Raw genomic sequence first — 21,723 nt, 5'->3', positions numbered from 1 at the left:
TCCCTTGCCTTCATAAAAGCTTGAGCTTCAGGAAGTTTTTAGTGGGGGACAATGTTCTTAGGGACCCTTCCTTCACTGCCCCCATCCACAATCGAAAAGGGGGTTTTCCTGGGAAAACGTGAGCCTGGATCATCTATCTTAGCTCTGTGCGTCTGTGGCTGTACTTTGGATAGTCTCCTATCAGGGCCAAACCAGCCTGAAAGTCACACAGGAGGCAAGCTCCTACTGTGTCACACCTGCTGTGTGGCCTGAGAAGATGTGAGGGATGTTAGTGAGTGCCAACACACATTCCAGTGGGATGACCCTTAGTTCTATGCTTCTGTCTCTCTTGACTAAACTGTGAATAATTGGATCCAGAAAGAAAGGCTTAGAGTTTGTCTCGGAGCTAAGGTCTAGGAAAGGTCTGCTTGAAGGACAAGGACTTTGGAGTCAGACAGTTGTGGGGTCAAGTCAAGCTGCTTGACAAGGTTCTGTATGGACTATGTAAAAGTAGAGCCTCTTCTGAAGTCCCTTTCGACTGGGAAGTTTCGATGGCCAATGCATAAACTTTGGCTACTATGACTTCACCTCTGCTGGGTTCAGCCTGATTACTTGCACACAATAGCTGTCTGCACCCCTCAGGAAGTTGCTTGACCTCTTTAGATTTCCATTTACTCATCTCCAAAGAGAATAGCGATGGCTGTCTCACTGGGCGGTGCAGGGTGGTGGTGAGAATGAAGATAAGGACAAGGCACGAGGCTCAGACAGTTGTAACCACGGAAATGGGCACTTTCACTCTCTTTTTCCAGGAGTTCTTTTCCTGGGATGTAGGCTCAGGGCCAGGGCACCAGATAGTGTCCAGGTGCTTCTGTGGTGGGCTTGTTGCTTGGGAGTCCATCTGACACACCTCCCCTGTATCTTCTGCTAACCCGGGAGTTCATTCCAAGCAGCCTTGGAATGTGGCCTCTGCTTGCCCTGCAGAGTGGAAGGGAGAGCCCTAGGGATGTAGACAATCATTTGTGGCTCAGAGAGGCATCGTGGTTGCCAGGCAATGGGAAGGCCCAGGAGTTTGGGGACCAGGAAGGAAGAGCAGCACAAGCTGAGTGAAGATCTTGTTTGGAATAGGTGACCTGAGGAACCCTCCACACAGGTCCCTGGGGTGTCTATGCCTAGTCCTGCTCCACCCACAGATGGGACCAAAGTACCTGGTCACTCTGCATCTGGCTTTGAGGGGATGTGGAGGGTGTTTTGGGCCCCTGGGAGGGTCCACAGGCTTTCCATCTAGCAACACTGGAATAGGCACCAGCTCTCCCAACACTCCATCCTGCACTGGAACTTCCTGACTGCTTCTTGCTAGCTGGGTACCATGGACAACTGCTCTGAGTTTTAGTTGTCTTACTTATGGAATAAGCATCCCCATCTCTAAAAGCTCTGGTCCTTTGAATAATTGTCCTTTGGATACCATGTACTCCAGTCATCTGAGATGTACCTCCACCATAAGCCTTCCTTAGGCTCCCCTCCCCTGAGAACACAGTATTTGCCTCTCTGGGCCTGGAAAACAACCCTATTGGTGATGGTTTATATCTGTTCCTGTGTTGTTTTCTCTTGTTAAAGCCTAATAGCTTAGAACAAAGATGTGTGTAGTCGCTGTGGGGCAGAAATCTGGGAGCTAGGTTTTGTCTAGGGTCTGTCTGAGGCTGCTTTGAGGATATCACAAGGGCTCCATTCAATAGGCTGCACGAGGCTGGATCAGGCTGGAGGACCTGGTTCCTAAGTGGCTCACTCTCATAGATGACCACTCCTTGGCAGTTCTTCACCCTCTGGACAGTCCGCAGGGCTGCCCCAGCAGTTGCTATGGTGATTGTTGGCATGGCTTCCTGGAGCTTGAGAGCAAGTGATCAGAGACAGTGAGGTGGGAGCAGAAATGGTTCATTAAGAGTTTTGGGAGTTGTGCATTGATCATTACCCATTGTTTGGCCAGTCAAGCAGGACCATCTGAATTTGGAAAAGGAGTTTTACAAGCTGAGAAGACCATCGTGTCAGGCTTACTGGGGGCCATCTTGGAGGTGGATGTTATATGTCTTTGTAACTTTATAACTTTAACAGCATAAAGTTCTGTCTAAAGTATCTGTTCAGCGACAGATACAGTTATTTATGGTGTCTTACTGTGGCCTTCCTATATGCCAGCTTCATGCTAGGAGCTAGGAATGTGAGTGGGAAGAAGAAAGACACATCTCTGTGTTGCAGAGTCCATAGTCCATTAGGGACATAGACATTAAACAGCCCACCCCATAAGTCCTTATTCATTTACAGTTTTCATGGGAACCGTTAAAGGGACAGAGAAGTGGGAACAATGGGTAAAAATAAGGATATAGTCCAAGTGTGGCTTCCAGAAGATACTTGTTTCTCTGATCACACTAACACGCCTCCGATCCGGTGAGCATAACTGTGACCATTTTAATGGTTAGTTTTAAATGTCAACTTGCTACAGTCTAGAATCACTAGAAGAGTCTCAGTTGAGGAATTATGTAGATCAGATTGTCACATGGGCATGTCTTTGGGGGATTGTCTTGATTGTTAATTAATGTGGAAAGACCCAGCCCATTGTGGGCTGCACCATTCTCTAGGCAGAGGGTGTGGGACTCTATAGGAGCAGGAGAAAGCTGGACAGGTGGGCAGCATGGGTACACTTGTTTCTCTCTGCTCCTGAGATTTGATGCTTAAGTTCCCAACTTGACTTTCCTGCTGTGAACTGTACCTGGAATTGTGAGCCAATAAACCTTCCTTCCCTAAGTTGCTTTTGGTCAGGGCGTTTTACGGAAGCAACAGACTTGAAACTAGAATGTCCGTCTGCTCCTTCACTCATATCTCCTCCTCAAACTGAGGCCCCACCTAGCTGCAGGTCTGTGCTGTAATCCAGTGTGAGCTGAGTGACTGTGTGATCTGCCACTGGTGGGGACCTGCTTTCCTCCGCTATGCTTGGGAGGGAGGGCGAACATGGAGGAGGCAGATTGCAGTGGGCAGTGGAATAGGGCTTGTTTTTTGCTGTCTTCCTGAGCCTGTTCCTAGTGGCCTCTGCTCACTGTGAATGGGTTTCCAAAGCAGCACTGGGAGAAATCCTACCCTCAATCCTCAGCCAAAAGCCACAGTCTGGAATAGCCTCAGCTATTCTGGGTGAGAGATTGGGGTTCCTTGGCCTGGGCTCAGCTGTGGTTGTAACTGTGAGGATACACTGCTGAGGACAGTCTTTGTCACCTCAGCTTTTGCTGGCTGCCATTCACGCTTCATTAGGCACCGCAGGGCATAGTCCTCCCCCCCCCCCACTGTGTCCTACCTCAGGCCTTTCATACTGGCCATTCCCTCAGCTTTTCTGGTTCACAAATACACACTAATGCATTTTGATAGAATTTTAAAAGCTAACCAAGTTGGGGCCAGAGAAAGGGCTTACTCGCTGCTGAAATGCTTGCCCTGGAAGAGTTAGTACTGGAGTTTGGATCCCCGTGTGAATGCCAGGAGGGTGTGATAGCCTACCTGTACTTTCAGGCTGGGAAGGAGGACACGGAAGACACCCAGGGCAAGCTGGCTAGCCAGAGGAGCCATAGCATCAACCTCTGGTTTGATTGACAGACTGTGTCTCGATGCATAAAGTGGAGGAACAGTGGAGGACGATTCTCACCATTGACCTCAAGTCTTCATGTTAACTCACATATGCGCCCACACACATGTAAAACATGCACACACACGGCACATACAAACATGAAAAATGACAAAAAAAGATGCTTTAAAGAGCAAAGTTGATTCCAATGTTTCAATTAGAGCCATGGTTCTCAACCTGTGGGTCGAAACCCCTTTGCGGGGGGGAGGTTGAATGACCCTTTCACAGGGGCTGATTAAGAGTGTCAGAAAACACATGTATTTATGATTCATAGCAGCAGCAAAATTACAGTTGTGAAGCAGCACTGAAGCTAATGTTATAGTTGGAGCCACATGAGGAACTGTATTAAAGCGTCACAGCATTAGGAAGGCGGAGAACCTCCAGATTAGAGGCCCTGGAGGTCCCTGGGTCCTGTCTGCTCCCCATGACCAGAGTTATTTTTTTTCCCCAGGCTTTTTTGTTCTAAGTTGATTTTCCCAACATAAAGGTGCTGGCCATGAGATTGTCTTTGTCTTATTTCACAGGCCAGCCTATGCGTGGATGACAAACCTCTCTGGCTTAGTTAGGGTGTCTGTAGGTGTCTGTCTATCTGACCTAGAGTCCTGATTCTTCTACTGCATTGCGTTCTATCTACTGTGATAGAACACCACAACCAAAAGTAACCTGGGGAGGAAAGGGTTTATTTCAGTTTACAGTTCTCTATCACAGTCCATTACTGAGGGGAATTAGGGTAGGAACTCAAGCAGGGCAGGAACCTGGAGGCAGGGGCAGATACAGAGGCCACAGAGAGGTGCTGCTTACCAGCTTGTTCTTCATGGTTTGCTCAGCCTGCTTTCCTATACCATCCAGGATCACTGGCCCAGAAGTGGTGCCACCCTCTGTGGGATGGGCCTACCCATATCAATCATAGACGGGTGCATATTTTCTCATTCGGGTTTCCCTCTTCCAAAATGACCCTAGCCTGTGTCAAATTGACATAAAAATTATGTCAATTTAGCCCCCCCCACTTCCCTTTTGTTGATATTACGACAAAAACCACAGGGCTGGACTTCCTGGGTCCTGGAGGGCCCTGGAACTAGAGTCTAAGGCACGCTGCACCCACTGTGGTGCATGGTTGCTGGGGTTTGTGTGTCGCAAGTGTCAGCCGTGGTGAGATGCAAGAGTGCTGTGAAAGGGTCCCACAGTCATGAAACACGTGGATCACTCAATCTTCTTCTGCATGTCTCATCAAAATGAATGCGGCAGCGATGCCACGAGTTCTCATGTTTCTCTCCATCTGCGCCGCACCTCCCCAATAGTGAAGTATTATGATTTAATTCTATATTCAAAAAGGGAGACCCACAGAGGCCCAGCAATGCAGTAGAAGAATCAGGACTCTAGGTCAGGCTCTCTGACTCTGAAGCCCACAGTCTTTGCATTACTGTGATGGAAGGTGGCTTCAGAGGATAGGGCACAATGGCAGAGGGATCCTCTCTTCTGGGACAACCGCATTTGGACTCTGATGCATGCGCAGGCATTAGTTAGCTGGGGAAGTGGGAGACGGCAGGAAGGTGATGGGAAGGGCTTGAACAAGGCATGGGCAGCAAAGGTGGATGCTCAGCACGTTTCAGGGAAGAACAGCTCAGGACTGCATGCAAGCATGTGAAGAGGAGGTCCAGGACTTGGGGACAAGGCTGGGAGGTGGGGTGAAGTCTTCCTTTTTTTCCCCCTTTCATTATTTTTCTTTATTAAGAAATTTTCTACTCATTCCACAAACTATCCACAGATCCCCCCTTCTCCCTCCTCCCACCCCCCAGCCCTCTTTCCCAAGCCACTCCGCATCCCCACATCCCCCAAATCGAGGTCTCCCAAGGGGAGTCAGCAGAGCCCAGCTCACTGAGCCTAGGCAGGCCCAAGCCCCTTCCCACTGCACCAAGGCTGTGCAAGGTGTCACACCACAGGCACCGGGTTCCAGAAGCCTGCCCATAGACCAGGGACAGATCCCAGTCCCCCTGCCTGGGTGCCTCCCAAACAGTTCAAGCCAAACAACCGTCTTCTGTATCCAGAGGGCCTAGTCCAGTCCCATGGGGGCTCCACAGCCACCAGTCCACAGTTCATGGGTTTCCACTAGTGTGGCCGGTCATCTCTGCACGTCCTCCCATTATGATCTCGATGTCCCTTGCCTCCAGTATCTCTCCTCTCTCTCATCAATTGGATTCCTGGAGCTCAGCCTGGTGCCTGGCCATTGATCTCTGTATCTGCCTCCATCTGTCACTGGATAAAGGCTCTATGATGACAGGTAGGTTATTTGCTAGGCTGGTAACTAGAGTAGACCGATCCAGGCACCCTCTGGACCACTGCCAGAAGAGTAAGGTGGGGTCAACCTTGTGGATTCCTGAAAGGGAATTGTCATACAGGCTTTGGCTTGCCATAAACTATGCCTCAGGATTGGACCTTATAGAGGACTATAAACTCAGGCAGCCAGGCTGTAGCAGTAGGTGGTTTAATAGTTGTTGGGTAGGTCTTTGTGCCGGGCATGGCTGTCAATTCTTGGGATATAGAGACTGCAGGAAGCTGCCTCCAGGGAGCTTATATCCTCAGGTTGCATGTTTGGAACAGAAAAATGTATGCAAATAAGCAAAGAGGCTAATTTTAGACACTGGTAATAGCTGAGACCGAGAGTGGTCAGAAAAATCCCTCTGGAGGCTGTTTGAGTCCTCAAAAGTGAGAAGAAGGCTTCTGTTCAAGACATGAACTGTAAAAGGCATCATGTCAGAGGCATAGAGTCACTCTGGGCTAGACTGTCTACACTGCAATCCAGCTCAGCTGCTTTCCAGCTGTGTGGCTTTAAGCAGGTCATCTAGTCTCTCTGTTCCTCAGTTACCTCGTCTGAGAAGTGGCAATATTAACAGCCATGCTCTCAGGGTTGTCGGTAAGAGTGTTGGACTCAGCGCATGCTTAGATGGATGCCTGACCCAGGGAGTGGCTGGTACAAGAGGCCACTGCTCCTGAAACACTTTACACCAGTGGTGCGGGAAATAACGGTGGCTGCATTAGGCAAATGCAGGAGATGGAAAGTTGACCAGTGTGGCTAGGGCCTATTGAAGCAATGGATGAATGGAGGGTGAGTGTCACCGAGCAGGAAGGGGTCCAGGGGCAGCAGCCACCTAGTGAAAAGTGTTGGAACCTTACAGCGGGGAGACATGTGCTCCATGTAACCTTGGACTGGCACTCTTGGACTTGGGTCGGAAGACAAGCCAGAAGAAGGGCTGGGAGATACGCTCTATTTAACACGTGAAGCTGGTGGGATTTATGGTAGAGTCTAGCTTTGAAAGAAAGAAGAGAAAAAAGAGTAACATCTTACTGTATCCTGTCATCTTTGCTGGACAGGAATGGGAGGGAGGAGAAGATGGGGCCCTTTACTGAGATGGAAAACCTGGAGAAGAGCAGGTTTGTGGGAAGTGTGACTTGTTTTTTTATTAGAGCTCTAATGCCTGTTCCTGGGTCTTTAGCAGGGGGCTGGAATAGAGCAGGTGTGAACAATAGGGGTTCATGATACCCTGAGGAAGTCTTCCCAAGCAAATTCATGCCCTTTATTTTTAAATGCCCTGCCTGCCAAACCAAATACCCGCTTCTAGATGGTCCCCAATCTTCCATCTGACCGGAAGATAAAGTGTCAAGCTGAGAGCAAGCCTTAAACTGTGCCCTAGGAAAGCTTTGACTTGTGGACAGAGAAGGAAAAGTCCCAGCAGCAGGGGCCATCTCCATCCTGGCTTTGAGACGTTATGCCCAGGCCTGGCTTCCTCTTCCTGTTCAGCAGCCCTTTGCTTAGTGACTCATGTGTGCCAAGCCAGTGCTAGACTGGAGGGAGAGTATGAAAAGGCGTGTCTGTGCCAAGGGCGGCTCTGTCTAGTGGGCACTGAGTTCCTGCCCAAGGGCATGATGTTCTGTGCCTAGTTTCATTTGTTTGATGCAGTTTGACCTGTTTAGCCCACGGCCTGTTGGTAATGATGTGGTGATTTATGCTTCTGGACACAACAGTGCTGGCAGCACATGCCTGAGCTGATGTCTGAGGGGTGTGTGTGTGTGTGTGTGTGTGTGTGTGTGTGTGTGTGTGTGTGTGTGGACACGTCATAGCTCTCACTAACTGAGGGTTTTAGAAGGAGCTGGGATCAAGCTGAATAAGGCCTGTGAAACTGAGTTCTAATCTCAGATCTGAGGGTCTCCTCCTGCGCATGAAACTTTGCATCTTGCTAGTGGCCTGCTTAGGCAAGCAGTGATCCTGCAGCCCAGCTCTTTTCTATCCTGTGTGTGAAGTGGGCAAATTTCACTACCCATCTCATGCTCTACCTCAGGCAATCCTTCCTGCTTACACACACCAGTATCTATGCTTCGGTGGTCCTGAACATTGTGCCCATAGCATTTTTTATTTTTTTCTCATGAGATTGCTGGACTAGCTGCTTACAGAACAGCAGCCCTGAACATAATTTGCCTGCTTTTCTCGATGACTCAGGAACTCGCAACTTGTCCTTTTCTTCCTTCTATCTCTTTTCTGGGCATGCTTTTCCTAACACTGTGGGCTTCATTCTTTCTTTAAAGCTCTCTCCCCACCATGTGGCTGCTTGTCCATCTGTGGCTGCTCTTCGTGCTCGCTTAGCTCAAAGAACATGTCTTTCTTTTTCTTTTCTTCATCCTCTGCACAAATGCCAAGATATACTTTTTTTAACTTACCACTCTAACTAAGATTTTTCTTTTCATTTTAAACTCTAATAAAATTGTTCCCCTCGCTTCAAAAAATTGCTGAAGCAAACCAGCAGGATTGGATATTGAATTCTGCAGCATGCATTTTCAAAGTCATCCAGGGCTTTCCAGTGTGCTCTTAGGATGTGCGCTGATTTTTCCTTCTCAAAGTTGGTCATGTCCTTTGGCCTTTGGGGACTCAAAGTGTGATTCCTAGGAAATGAAATGGGAGCATGTTTTGAAGTGAAGACTCTCAGACCCAGGCCCAGGTAGATTGAACATGACCTACATTTTAACAAGTTCCACAGATGGTCCTATGCTTGGTCAAGTCTGACTATTTTGGGGGCTATTGACATATGATGTAGAAGGTGGTCCCTGGTGTACTGTAGTGTTCCTAAGAAGCCCACAGAAAAAAGACTGCAGAACTTAATTTAGCCTAACATAAAGATCATGGTGGAGAAATGAGCAGCATTTAGCAACGTGTTGCACAGGATTATTAAAAATAAAACGTTCTCCTCCTTTGCCAGCAGTTTAGGTGACTTGACTTTCATTGGTAGAGGAGTAGGATATTTTTGTCTTGTGAGGGACAGCTGGGTTTGCCTGTCGCAAAAGAAACAGCTCAGGGGCTTGAGTCCATGACAGCTGCCATCCAGTCTGAGAAGAGTGTCGGAGACTAGGTGAGGGACAGAATGAAGGCCCCCGTGACGATGGCATCATGGAGGAGAAAGGCTTCTTGAGGTTGGGACAGGGGGTCAGCTTGGGGGTTGGGAGGAGCCTTGGCAGTGCAGGAGGAGCTGGAGGCCCAATTGTTTGAGATGCCACCGGAGCCTAAGCATGTGATTCTTAGTTGAAGCAGCCCACTCTTCATGTGGTCTGCAATGAAGCCCACTGCAGAGAAAAGAGAGGAGCAGGATTTGCAGAGCCAGACTCCAGTCCCCGCATGTCCATTCACTAGTCCCGCTTAGACCAAATCATTTAGCTCTTCCTCTACTGAAAACAGGAATACTATTAATCTCAAGAGATTGTGTGAAAATGAAATCGAAATTACAGGAGTGAAGTTGCTACCAGTGCCTGGCATAGAGTGAAAAATTAATAAACGTCAGTGTCTCTCTTTGTCTTCTTTACAATTTTTTGTTTTGTCTGGGTGGAGTGCAATGAGCTATCCATTTGAACAGTCAGATTGGCATGTCTTAATTCCACCCATACTTTTGGTTCTTGTTAACTGCAAATGATTGGCTGTTCCCTGGTTTAGTAACTAGGATGTTTTAATGAGCAGATGTGTAGAATCCTTGCATTCCTGTATCTATGGTAGCTGCAAGGCATTAGACTGAAGTGTCAGACTCTCATGCATTCTTGTCTTCCTGGAAGCCTCCTACCACTACTCATTGCAGGCTACAGGAACCCTTAGCACTTGACAGTTTGGAGAACATTACTAATAATAGTATTAAAAATAGGTTTTGCCAGTGAGCCCTGGGTCCCCTGAGGTGAGGTTCTGGTAGTGTGGTCAGGAGTTTTACCCCGAAATACTAAACACTTCATACAACAGCAACTTGCACGGGAGTGCAGGAAGCCCAGGGCCCGGTCCTGGATCTCAGATGGGTTTAAGGTTGTGTCCACACTCTCATCCAGCACAATTCAGGTGGAGGGGAGTCAGGCAGGGGCAACAGAGGGTAACTGATGGCTGTATCTGAGTATCAGAGCCATGAACGTCCATAAAAACGAAGGAAGAGTAGCCAGGGGAAGGGAGCCAAGAAGTCGTCAAACTAAGTCAGTTTCACTTTTCATTAACATCTTACTTTGTTCTATAGGATATGGGGACATAGAGCAAAACAAACAAAATGCAGTGTGTGGACTATGGTAGGACATGGTAAACAAAATGCAGTGTGTGGACTATGGTAGGACATAGACAAACAAAATGCAGTTTGTGGACTATGGTAGGACATGGACAAACAAGCAAGCCTGAAATCAGGACCAGGGAAGAATGAAAGTTCACACAGTTCTTTCCATACGACTCAGTTTCCTCAAATAGTGACAGAAGCATCTTTTCAAGTCATCTTCTCAGGTTGGCAAGGGCTCCTTTGATTTTATTTTTTCTGTCCATGCTTCATTTCAAGCCAGGCTGAGCAAGCAGGAAAGCCATCCTACCTGCTGAAAGACTTTGCCAGTGTTCTCAAAGAGAAGCGCCTGGAAGGTGCACCATCTCATTACTCTCAAATGATGAGTCATCTATACAAGAGGCTGATTCATAGTTGGCTTGACAACCAAACTGGCCTGGAGGGTATAATGAGGCAATGCCCAGAACTTCTGAGTGCAGCAGTGGGAAGGAATCACATGGAGGGGGTGATGCCCTTTATGTCTCTGGGGAGAGAATACTCAGTAGGATGCCTAAGCTCTGCTTCTGCAGGGAACAGGTGGACACAGGACTCTTCTCTGCCATGTGTCCAGCTTGAGTTAGAATAGATTGGGTATTCCTGTCAACATGGATTGTGTGTCAGTGAGGCTCATTGATCGTTAGATGTTGAACATTGATGGATGTCATGGCTCATGGCTCTGGTATAAGATGGTACTGAATTCATTTTTCAGTTCTGCATTACTAGTTACTTTGTCTTTGGTAATATTGATCTCAAAGACTCAGTTTCCACATCTAAAAAGCAGGTAAATAAATAAATAGCAACAATCATAGAAGGCTTTGTAGAGAAAAAAAAAAGAGGTAACCAACTATGTAAATTGGCTCATAGTCATATTACATAGTATTTTTTTACTTTAAACGACCATTAAAATGTACTTGATGAAAATAAATCTTTGTTCATTATCCATTTATGGTCAATGCTTCTATGTTAAGTCTAACCTGGCAGGGATTTCCCCACTTACCCAAATTGCCTTCTCTCTCACCTTCTACGTCTCAGCAATGGCAGGCTTTGGTGACTGTCGCAGACATGCCTCACCAACCTGTCTGTGCTTCAGAACTTTTTACCCTGCATTGGGTTCAGCTATCTCCCATCAGCGTGAACAGACCCCATGCTTGTCAAACCTCAGGATTATTTCAACCAAGCGGGGCAAAGGGAGCCCAACTTTCCCTTTGTATCTGAAAAATGATGGTGGTGGATCTTAGAGGAATGGGCACATTCCCTTCTCCAAGAACACTAGGCAGGAGCTGGATCAGGAGAAAGGGGGTTAGATTTGATTCTCAGCTTTGCTTGGTCTGGTTTTGGATGAGCCACGTGATCTCTTGCCATGCCACTCTCTCCACCTGTGGGAGGGAATGGACTTGCTTTGGTGAGCACTACTGATTCATGCTGAGAAGGATCTGATTCCTGCTTCCCTCTCCCAGTTGCTGTTTTCTACTGTGGAAGGCTTACCCTGCACTTCTGGAGACACCTGGGAACTGGGGCTGTTGAACGAACAGCACACTGGTACTCCTTTGCAGAAGGCTTCCCCTAGTTCTCAGTCCTGTTGGGATGATTCCTGGTCATCCTGTTCATATCAGTGAAGGTGCTGTTACTACTGATAGTCTCCTGGGTGTATTCCAGGCATCATGTGCCAGGCAGATGACCTTCCCCACTTGTCCATCTGCTGCTTACCTGTCTTTCACTGAGTCTAGGGATGATAGAGGAGAGGGTCAGCCTGCAGCCTGGCTTTTCTCTCAGAGCGGCCTTCCCTAGGGTGCTTGTTATCTCTCCCTCCTCTGTGTTGTTAGTATTAGAGTGAATCTAAGACTTTGTGCATGTTAGGCAGGTGCTCCACCACTGAGCTATATTCTCAAGACCTTGTTCTTCCAATTTAAAAAAATGTTTTGAGACAAAGACAGAGTGTCGTTAAGTTATCTAGTCTGAACTTGAGCTTACTCTGTAGCCCTGGCAGGCCTTGAACTTGTGATCCTTTTGACTTGGCCACCTGAGTTGGTGGGGATTATAGACCTGTGCTACCAGATCAAAGTCCCATCTTTTCTTCTGGAAGGCAAATGAGCTATGTGGAAAGACATGGAATTTGGCTCCCAAAATTTGGTTGGAGGGTGTGTTGCCCAACTATGTGGTCTTTGAAAAACTACCCACCCTTTCCGAGGAATGGTAGTCCTATATAATGTGAAGGGGTGTACACGTTCATCTGGAGTTTGCCATTCATTCAATGCTTGCTACATCTTTTTGAAGTGATGAATGGATCTTTGGAGCACATATAGCTATTCAAGGATATTGATGTCTTTGTATCTTTCTGTCTTCCTGTGCTTTTCCAAATATTCTCGGCTTGACACACTCCACATGGTGCACTGTGGGAGCCTGGCCACTGATCATTAACTAAATATTGGTCCTGGGCTTTAGCCTCTGAGTAGAACAGCTTTTTTTCCCATTTGACAGAGAATCTATGCTTATGTGGGTCTCAGGTTGAAATGGAAGGAGAAAGACAAGCCTTACATGTGGCAATCGGTGCTGCAGGAGGGGATAAAGTTAGAAAGGTGTGGGGGGGAGGGGTCAGGGAAAGAGGGACTGCTGGAAGTCTCTACTTAGAAAGCGCCATCCAAACAAGGTAGTTACCTGTGATTTTTGAAGGAGTCTTTCCCCCAGCACACCATCCTGTTTTTCTGATGCTGTTTGGGTCTTTGCAAGTTGAAGGGGAGGTAAAGTCAAGCTCTTGTGGGTAGTTCTGAGCTTTCTATAATCCAGTGCTTAGAGGGTCCCTGGACACTCATTCCAACTTCTCTGGGAGGTCCACCGTGTCTGGCATTTCCCCCATGAGGCTTCCCAAGGGAGCTCACCTGCAGAGGGTTCCCAGGCCACTCCCAGAGCTTGAGGCAAACCCCAGGGCTTGGGCAGATGCCCCCGCAGGAAGCCAGGCTCTGCCTTGGGCTGCCACCCACTGTGTATTTGCCCCTGTAGCCGGTGGCTGGCATCTCAGCTGCCTTTACACTTACCCAGGTGTCAGGGCTTCCAAAACATGGGCGGCAGTGTTTTGGGTTCTAGTTTTGGTTACAAAGCAGTGTGCACCTGCCTGCTTCACCGCCACAACTGTTCGGCCTTCCGAAGCTTCCCATGCACTCTGCTGTCCTTCCCAGTGGCCTGGATTGTTTGGGGCTTGGCTGAGACATCAAAGTTTCTGTCGGTGTTTGGGGTTGGGATGCTCTGAGTTCATTTTCCCACCGTCTCCCTGGCCTTGGTCTCCATGGAAAGTCCTTACTTAGAAATTTGTTTATAGACAATTTTATTGATTTATATATTTTAGGGAAAACATGTAGCAAACCCACCAGGGATGGAGGTGAATGTAATTTTAGAATGCTGCTAAATCTGAGATCCTAGCACACCTCATTGCCTTCCCTCTTTTTTTTTTTTTTTCTTTAAGACGGGGTTTCTTTGTGTAGCTCTGATTGTCCTGGAACTTACTCTGTAGACCAGGCTGGCCTCGAATTCACAGAGATCTGCCACCTCTCCTCCCAGGTGTGCCACCACAGCCCAGATGTTGCCTTCCCTCTTCGATGGGACTCCGCTTCAGTGGATCTGGGATGCCACCAAGATCAATGTGACCATCACATTGGTTTCCTACTGACTATACTTGTATCAACGTAGATGGAGAGACACAGCCACCTCCCTGGATGGCCTGTGTGTCAAGGCTATTGCCTTACTCCAAGAATCAAGTTCTGTGGCCCAGCCCCTGGGCAGTGCTCAGGACACATGGTGTGCATGGGGAGTTGGCAGCAATGTGAGCCAAATCCTCTTTTCCATAATCCTGCACCATAAGAAGAGCTGCCTGTCAGCTGATTCTCACAAATCATGTCTGCGGCCTTAGCAGCTGAATCTTACTTAAGCAGAGGCATACTTCAGCTTATGATACAGTGACAAAACAGTAACGTCTTAAGAAGAACAGAATAGGGGCACTAGTTTAGAAGGACTCTGAGATACATGCTTTGTGAATTTTACTTTAATAAAGATGTAGGGAGTGGTGGGTCCTCTCTCAAGAGCACTGTTGGATTGGTCTAAGCTATTGTCTGGGCACAGGAACTTGAGAAGTTCCCCAGGTGAGTCTAACATTCTGCCAGGTGCAATTCACTAATGTTGAGGGTTGGGGACAACTTGCTGAGAAGAGCAGACCTGCACCGCTTGAGTCTAATGGGGAGTTCTCTGAAGATCACACGAGACAAGTGTAACATATGATTGTGTGTGTATATATATATATATATATATATATATATATATATGTGTGTGTGTGTGTGTGTGTGTGTGTGTGTGTGTATCCACAATCATAGTATGCAAAACAATAGTCAACTCTTCTCTATCCCTTTGATAAAATACTTCTACTGAATATAAACATGGCACATGTGTATCCTAAATTATTGCCCTGATGCAGAATATAAAAAAGTAACAATCTGAATTATTGCCCTTATTCATAAACATAAAAAAGGTAACAAATTTTCTCAACTATGCCACAAAAAAACCAATTATTCCCATATCTGGCAGTATATATTTTATTTTTGTCTCTCCATGCTTATATACATATGCATGCTTGTCAGGCAGGTCAAGACTGACAGAATCTATTGCATATAGACATGACTAGAATCTGTGGGGTTTTTGCTAACAGTGTAGCATAGATACCTTTCCATACATCTGCAGTCATCTGTATACCCTTTGTCAAATTCAAGCTCTGATTAACCTGATAAATGGAACTACTATTAAAGCTGTGTGTGTGTGTGTGTGTGGTGTGCTGTGTATGGTGTATTTATGTGTGTAGTATGTATGTTGTATTTATGTGTGTGGTGTGTACATGTGTGTATGATGTGCATGTTGTATTTGTGCGTGTAGTATGTATATGTATGTGGCGTGGTGTGTGTATGTATATGTGTGATGTGTGGTGTGAGTGGTGTGTGTGTGTGTGTGTGTGTAAAATGCAAAACAAATAATGCATGAAGGCTCTTGTGCTGGTGAAGGAGCTTGGCTATGTCCAAGCCAGCAGACGATGGGCCATCAGACCTATCTAAAAGTGTGTGGTCTGGAAATGGAAGGGCTGGGCCATCAGACCTATCTAAAAGTGTGTGGTCTGGAAATGGAAGGGCTTAGCCAAGCTGGGCATGATCACTCTTTGTAGTATTTTCCTCTGTGGTAGCATTATGCCATTGTTTAAGCCCTTTACAAGATCCTGCTGACACTAATCTCTGGACTATGAGGGTAGCATGTAAATTGCAGTAACAGTAAGAAAGGAGCTCTATCTCAGACAGGAGGCAGAGCTGTCCATTGTTGGGGACATGCATTTCTGTCTGGTGGGTCTGGGATCTTATATCCCTAAAGAAGTCAGTAGCATCTACATATATATCAACTTTTTATCAGTACAGGCAGCTAATTATTTAAAACGTATAAGCATGTGGGCCCAAATGAACCAAACCTTCATACAGAGTGACTGGAAGCCTGTCTGAGATGTCTGGTCTTGATGCTGTCTATGGCATTTTTGTATCTATTTGGTCTGCTTTTGTTCTAGAAACATCAACTGACCACATTATTCACAGTGGCCGTCATTGGTTGAAAGAATAGAAATATGAAAATTAAAAGTTAAAGATCTTGCCTTGGGTGGAGCAGGTTACAGCTTATGTCAGCTTTTCTGAAAAATTCATCTCAGACCAGGAGCCACCAAGTCACTTGGGAATTTCTCAGAAACACATTTTCTTGGACACACACCATTCTCACTGTGTTTGAGCTCTGCACTTGTAGCCTGCATTTCGGAAAACCTTCTATGTGGTTCTGATGTCTGCTGCAGTTGGAGAGCTGGGTTTGAAGGGGAATGAAGTGAAACAGGCAGACATCTCTGGGATATACCGTGAAATGCACATCAACCCCAAGGATAAGCAGGGGTGGGTCCGGTGAAGACCCGGGAGGGCGTTTCCGAGAGAGCATGCGAATGGTGTTGTACTGAAAGATGTTGTGGGAACTGTGATCATCATAGTTTGGAAATGTACCCCAAAAGCCTATGTGCCTAAGGCTTTGTGCTCAGAGTGGCACTGCTGGGGAGAGTGAGAACTTTAGAGGTGGACCCTGCTGGCCAGCCTTTGGTCTCTGGAGGCATGATCTTGAAGGGACTATAGGATCCCAGCCCCTTCCAAATTCTCTCTTGCTTCGTGGTTATGATGTGACTTAGTTGTGATTTACCAGGACCCCCTACCAATACCATCTGGCACTAGAGGCATAAATTACAGGTGGGTCCACTGGATTGTGGTCTGGAAGCTCAAGAATGAACAAAACAGATCTTTACTCTTTGTAAATGAATCACCTCTGGTAGTTGTTATAGTGACAGAGAGCTGACTAACGCTGTAGTGGAAGGTTAAGTCAGTGTCAGGGCTTTGAGTCCGGGCCAAGGGAGTTGGATCAGATAGTGTAGGCTATCACTGAGAACCATTCAGCAGGGGAGCGTGGTGTCTGCACTTCATGGAGGACAGTCATTTTGGGCTGTCACATTACTTCTGGGTAGAGGCAACTCTCTTGGTACCTCACTGGCCTAGATTTTGATGCCTGCCTCTCCTGGTATAACTTGGATCTGGGTCAACAATTCCCATCTTTGGCTAGGCTAGCTGGGAGGGGAGGCCCAAGGCTTGGTCTGAAATAGCAACCCTGGGAGAATGTACCTTCCCAAGGCTAGCAGCTAGTCCTTGTGTTCACAGTCACAGTCACAGACACAGTCATCCTGCTTGCTCTACAGGTAGCCCATCAGTTTCTTCAGTAAAGGTGGGTTTTGTTTCATTGGTGGGAAAAGTTGGTTCTATTTTTCAGAGGTATACAGTGTCTAAAGAGGAAACATTTGAACTCGAGAACTGGAGAAGCACACAACCAGTCCGCTCCTTCTTTCTTCTTCACCCTTAGCCCCTCTTTTTATTGATGTAACCCGAACTTTCTTCTAGAAAACTCTAGAGAATTGACCAAGTTTACCAAGTGCTCACAAAAATAATGCTTTTCATGTCTAGCTGCAGTCAGGTTCCTGTAAGGGTCTGAAGTGTGGCCGAGGAGTCCTCCAGAGGTTAGGGACTGCTCTGCCCTGCTGCAGGCCTGCTCTGCCTGAGGAAGAATGTAAGTGCAAACTATTTATGTTCAGTAGTGATTTTACCAGAGGCTGTAGAAGACAAAAGACATAAGAATGCTAGGAGAGCCCCTGGGCCCTTTTCTGAGATGAGAATCTTGTTTCTTTGAAGTGCCCTTGGTATGGAAGTAGTAATTCAGTTTCTATTTTTGAAATGCTGTGATATGTGTGCAGTAGCACCGCCCCCTGCTGGTCATTTTGTATAACGCAGCAAAAGCGGAAACACCGTGGGATGACTCCAAAGCCAGAAACACAAGAGACTAAGATTGAATGTACAAATGCCGTGAACTTTTAATTGTTTACCTTGTAGGAGTCCTAGAGAAAGGTATGACTCCGTTCACCATTTGTAGAATGGTTCTGTAAAATGATATTCCTGAGTCTCCTGTCCGGCTATGTCAACTTCATATGCAGCGATGATTTCACTAGCAATCTCTTCTGTCTGCTGTTGGCAGTTTTTTTTTTTTTTTAAATTAAAATGAACAGGATTTTATTGTTGGTTGGACTGTGTGTCATGCAAACAGATCACAAATATTTATGTCTGTCTTTTATGGATATACAAAACAGCACATATCAATCTTAATGGAAACAAAAAATATTTAAATCTAGCAATGGCTGGAAGATGGCTCAGTGCTAAAAGTGCCTGCAGTGCAAGCAAGTGTGAGGACCTGAGATCGAACCCCCAGAACCCACATAAAAGCTAGATGCCTAGCAGGAACATCATAATCCCAGCCCTTCTTCAACAAGGAGATGGGCAATAGAGACAGGAGGATCCCAGGAGTTCCTGGGCCAGTTGTCTTTGCATACACAGTGGGAAAGCAGCAGAGACTTTGTCTCAAACAAGGTGGAAGGTGAGGGATGATACCCGAGGTTGTCCACTAACCTCCATACATGTGCTGGGGCATGTGTGCGCCTGCATTCACACGCACAAATGTTCTAGTAATACATACACACACTATAATACATGCACGCACACACACATACAAAATTAAAATAAATAAAAAGGCAAGTGAAACTTGTATTTCTACAGGAGAACATGTACCTTCGTTTTGTTTGAAGTGATAGGGATATAAATTGTAGAGTTAGTAACTGTGGTTCCGTGTGCTCTATTATAAACCATGGAGAGGAGGCTGGGGAGGTAAAACACCCTTAGAACTTTCTGCCCTGCAAATTTTAGAGAGGTTTTCTAAAGGGCTTCACCAGGCCTCCCTTTGTGAACTCTCATATTTGTTAACATCTGAATTCAATGTCAGTTCTAACAAAGCCCAACTTTGCCATCCTCTTCTGAGATGCCCAACCTGGGCTCTGAGAACGTTCCCTGTTTTAGCAGCTTGGTGTGGACTCATGTGTTGGAGGACAACCCTTTAGAGGAAGTTTGGGGCCCAAGGATGGCCAGTTATGTGGGAATCTGTTCGATGTAGCCTGGTTAACCTCTCCAAACATGCCAGGCTGAGGTTCTAGTTCTTGCCAGTTTATCCAGATATTCTAAGGAAGGTGACGGAGGCATCAGCCTCACTTAGATGTTGATGCAGCCGTGGAAACCCAGAAAAGGGAGGTTGCTTTCTCCCACTTAAGACTCAAATGTAGCTGACGGGAAGAGTGTCTGGACTGTTAGTGGTAGCATGGACATACTCTGGAGCACACGTGCCTTGTTCTTTTTAAAAATTAGATTAAAACAAATGAACTTAGCTGGGCGTGGTGGCGCACACCTTAAATTCCAACACTCAGGAGGCAAAAGCAGGCGGATCTCTGTGAGTTCAAGGCCAGCCTGGTTTACAAAGAGAGTTTCAGGACAGCAGGGCTGTTATACAGAGAACCCTGTCTTGAAAAACAAAACAAATTTTTTTCATACAGTATATTTTGATCATATTCTTTCCCTGACCCCAAGTTCTTTCCAGCTCTCTACTATCCAACTTCATGTCCTCCCTCACACAAAACAAAAGCCAAAAGGACAAAAAAAAATCAAACCAAACCAAGCAACCAAGCAAACAAAAATGAACAAGCATACAAAAACCTGGAGTCTGTTTGTTTCAGCGAACTACTCCTGAGCAGGAGGCGTGCCCTGGAGTGTGGCTGATGCACCCTGTGTACTTCATTATAGGAAACCGATTTTTCCTCTCCTGACAGCTATCATTTGCAAGTAGCTTCTCCGTGAGGGGTGTGTCCACTTTCACTTCTCTTGCTGGGATTTTGTCTGTCTGGAATGTGTGATGGCCCTGTGCTCGTTGTCACAGTCTCAGTGAGTCCCTATGTGCCTCAGGGCTGTTAGACCAGAAAGACTGGTGTTTCCTTGACATTGTCCCCCATCTCTAGCTCTTACAATCTCTCTGTCTCCTCCTCCACATAGATCCCTTGAGGAAGAGGTTTGATGAAGGCATCCCAGTTAGGGCTGAGTGCTCCAAGTCTCTCACTGTGTGCCCATTGTCCAGTTGTGGATCTCTTTGTTAGTAGCCGTCTACTGCAAGAAGAACTTCTCTGATGAGGGTTGAGTAGAGCACTGATCCATGGGTATAACATACACCATTAAGAGTCATTTGATTGCTGTGTTCATTTACTAGAACAATAGTAGGAGGTTTTCCACTAGGTCCTATGACTGATCTAGTCTCCAGTTCTTGGTCTCATAACTAATGTCGGGTATGGATTATATCTCATGGAGTGGACCTTAAATCCAATAAAAAAAGTGGCTGGTTATTCCTACAACATTTGTACCCCTATCATATCAGTCTGTCTTGAAGGCAGGCTGCTGTTGTAAGTTTCAGGGTTTATAGCTGGGTAATATTAATGATCACTTTTCTCTTCCAGTAGTGTGCAAAGGACCTTCCAGCATCCTGAATGCCAGTCAGTAGGGAATAGCTTCTAGTTGGGGACCAGCTAGATTTCTCTCTTCGTGCTCGATGAAATAAGAAAGTGGTGTTTTAGCAATAGGGGCTTCACCTTCAGGTTGTAGAGGGTAACCAATAAATAGCATTGGCAATAGCCTGTGATTTTTTTTTTTGTGTGTGTGTGGGGATGTATATGGTCTCCTTTCATGTGCCTCGTTGTTTACTATGTCCTCTTTTTTTTCCCCCAGTTGCAAATGAAGCAGGAGATAAGAATGCCCGTCCACTTGCCCGCTTCTCCCGTGAGTAAATTTTGCTTCTCTCTTCCTGGGCTCCCTTAGAACATGTTCACTAAAGGCCTTTGTTCACGTGATTTACCTCTATGATTCTGTGAGGTGTTACTCAAACAGTGGTGTAGGAAATGTCTCCTGCTGGTTAATATTGCACTTAAGCTGCACCATGCATGAGCTACTCCTGGCCATGGGCTTTTTGGTCCTTGGAACTGTGGTCTCCAAGCTGTGCTCTAGGCCTTTGTGTTTTGAAGCTTGGTTTCTAGAGTAGCTGAATCAGTCTTACACTCGCTTTTGAGAAATATAGAGCCCTGGGCTCCCACTCCAAACCTCGTGACACGGGGCCTGTATTGAAAGACATCCCTAGTTGTTTCTTGTTCACAGCACAGCTGGAGAGGTGCTATTTAAGGCATATCCTCCGAGTGCACTACAGGGAGAGGGTTTAGTGATGCTGAGGGGAGGAAGTTTCACTCACTACTCGGCCTATCCGTGTGTACAGCATCATTGCAACCCACTGTGGATGTGTGCACGTACACCACCGTCTTGGTGACACTTGGCAGCTCAGATGGATTGACCCTTGGGCTCAGGAATATTCCCAAGGCTGCAGCCAGGCTGTTGTTTCCCACCAAATCTGTCCAGGTCTTGATCTTGATAAGAACATAGCCACCGAAAGCTTCTCAAAGGCTTCCATGCCCATGTGATCAGTACATTACATAGCAAGTTTGTGGATGCCCTGGAATGAATGGGTTCCAGGGAAGGCAGTGGGGATGCTGGAGCCAGAGAAGGGCCGGGCAGGATGCCCTGGAAACCTGCTCTGCTTCAAGTGGAGAAGTGGTTGGCTCTTAAATAAAAGCAGATGGAGATTCCCCTTGCCTTACTTGCTTTTCCTTAATTTTATTTATGCTTTTCTGGGCCCTGGATTTCCAATCTGAAAAATGGCATTAATAACTTTTACGGGATTGTTGACATCCCATCCCATCCCATCATTGTTTTACCCCACGTGGGGTTGACAATCCCTGAGTGTGACATGACCAGAGTGATCAGAACACATCAAGTTAAAAGCATAATTTTTCTATTTATAGGGATTCCTCTAAATGCTGCTGTCATTGTTTTCAGAAAGTTTCAACTTTTCGGGTTGATTTCACCAGAGATAGTTTTTATAGAACTGTAATGATGTCTGCTTAATGACAGAGCACTAAGTGCTTGCCTTGTAGACACTACA

At 46.5% G+C, this 21,723-nt stretch overlaps 1 protein-coding gene across 4 annotated transcripts in view; it reads left to right on the top strand.

Moving 5' to 3' along the window:
- The window catches only part of Pde1c (phosphodiesterase 1C), a 413,422-nt gene that overhangs the window by 56,865 nt on the left and 334,834 nt on the right, over positions 1 to 21,723 (top strand). For all 4 annotated transcript variants that reach the window (XM_028864090.2, XM_028864092.2, XM_028864091.2 and 1 more), the window contains exon 2: positions 20,463 to 20,513. In XM_028864090.2, the coding sequence (XP_028719923.1) occupies positions 20,463 to 20,513 (51 nt within the window). The remainder of the gene's footprint in view (positions 1 to 20,462; positions 20,514 to 21,723) is intronic.

The sequence above is a fragment of the Peromyscus leucopus genome, chromosome 3 (assembly GCF_004664715.2).
Source record: "Peromyscus leucopus breed LL Stock chromosome 3, UCI_PerLeu_2.1, whole genome shotgun sequence".
Lineage (NCBI taxonomy): Eukaryota > Metazoa > Chordata > Mammalia > Rodentia > Cricetidae > Peromyscus > Peromyscus leucopus.
This window is presented reverse-complemented; position numbering and strand designations above follow the sequence as displayed.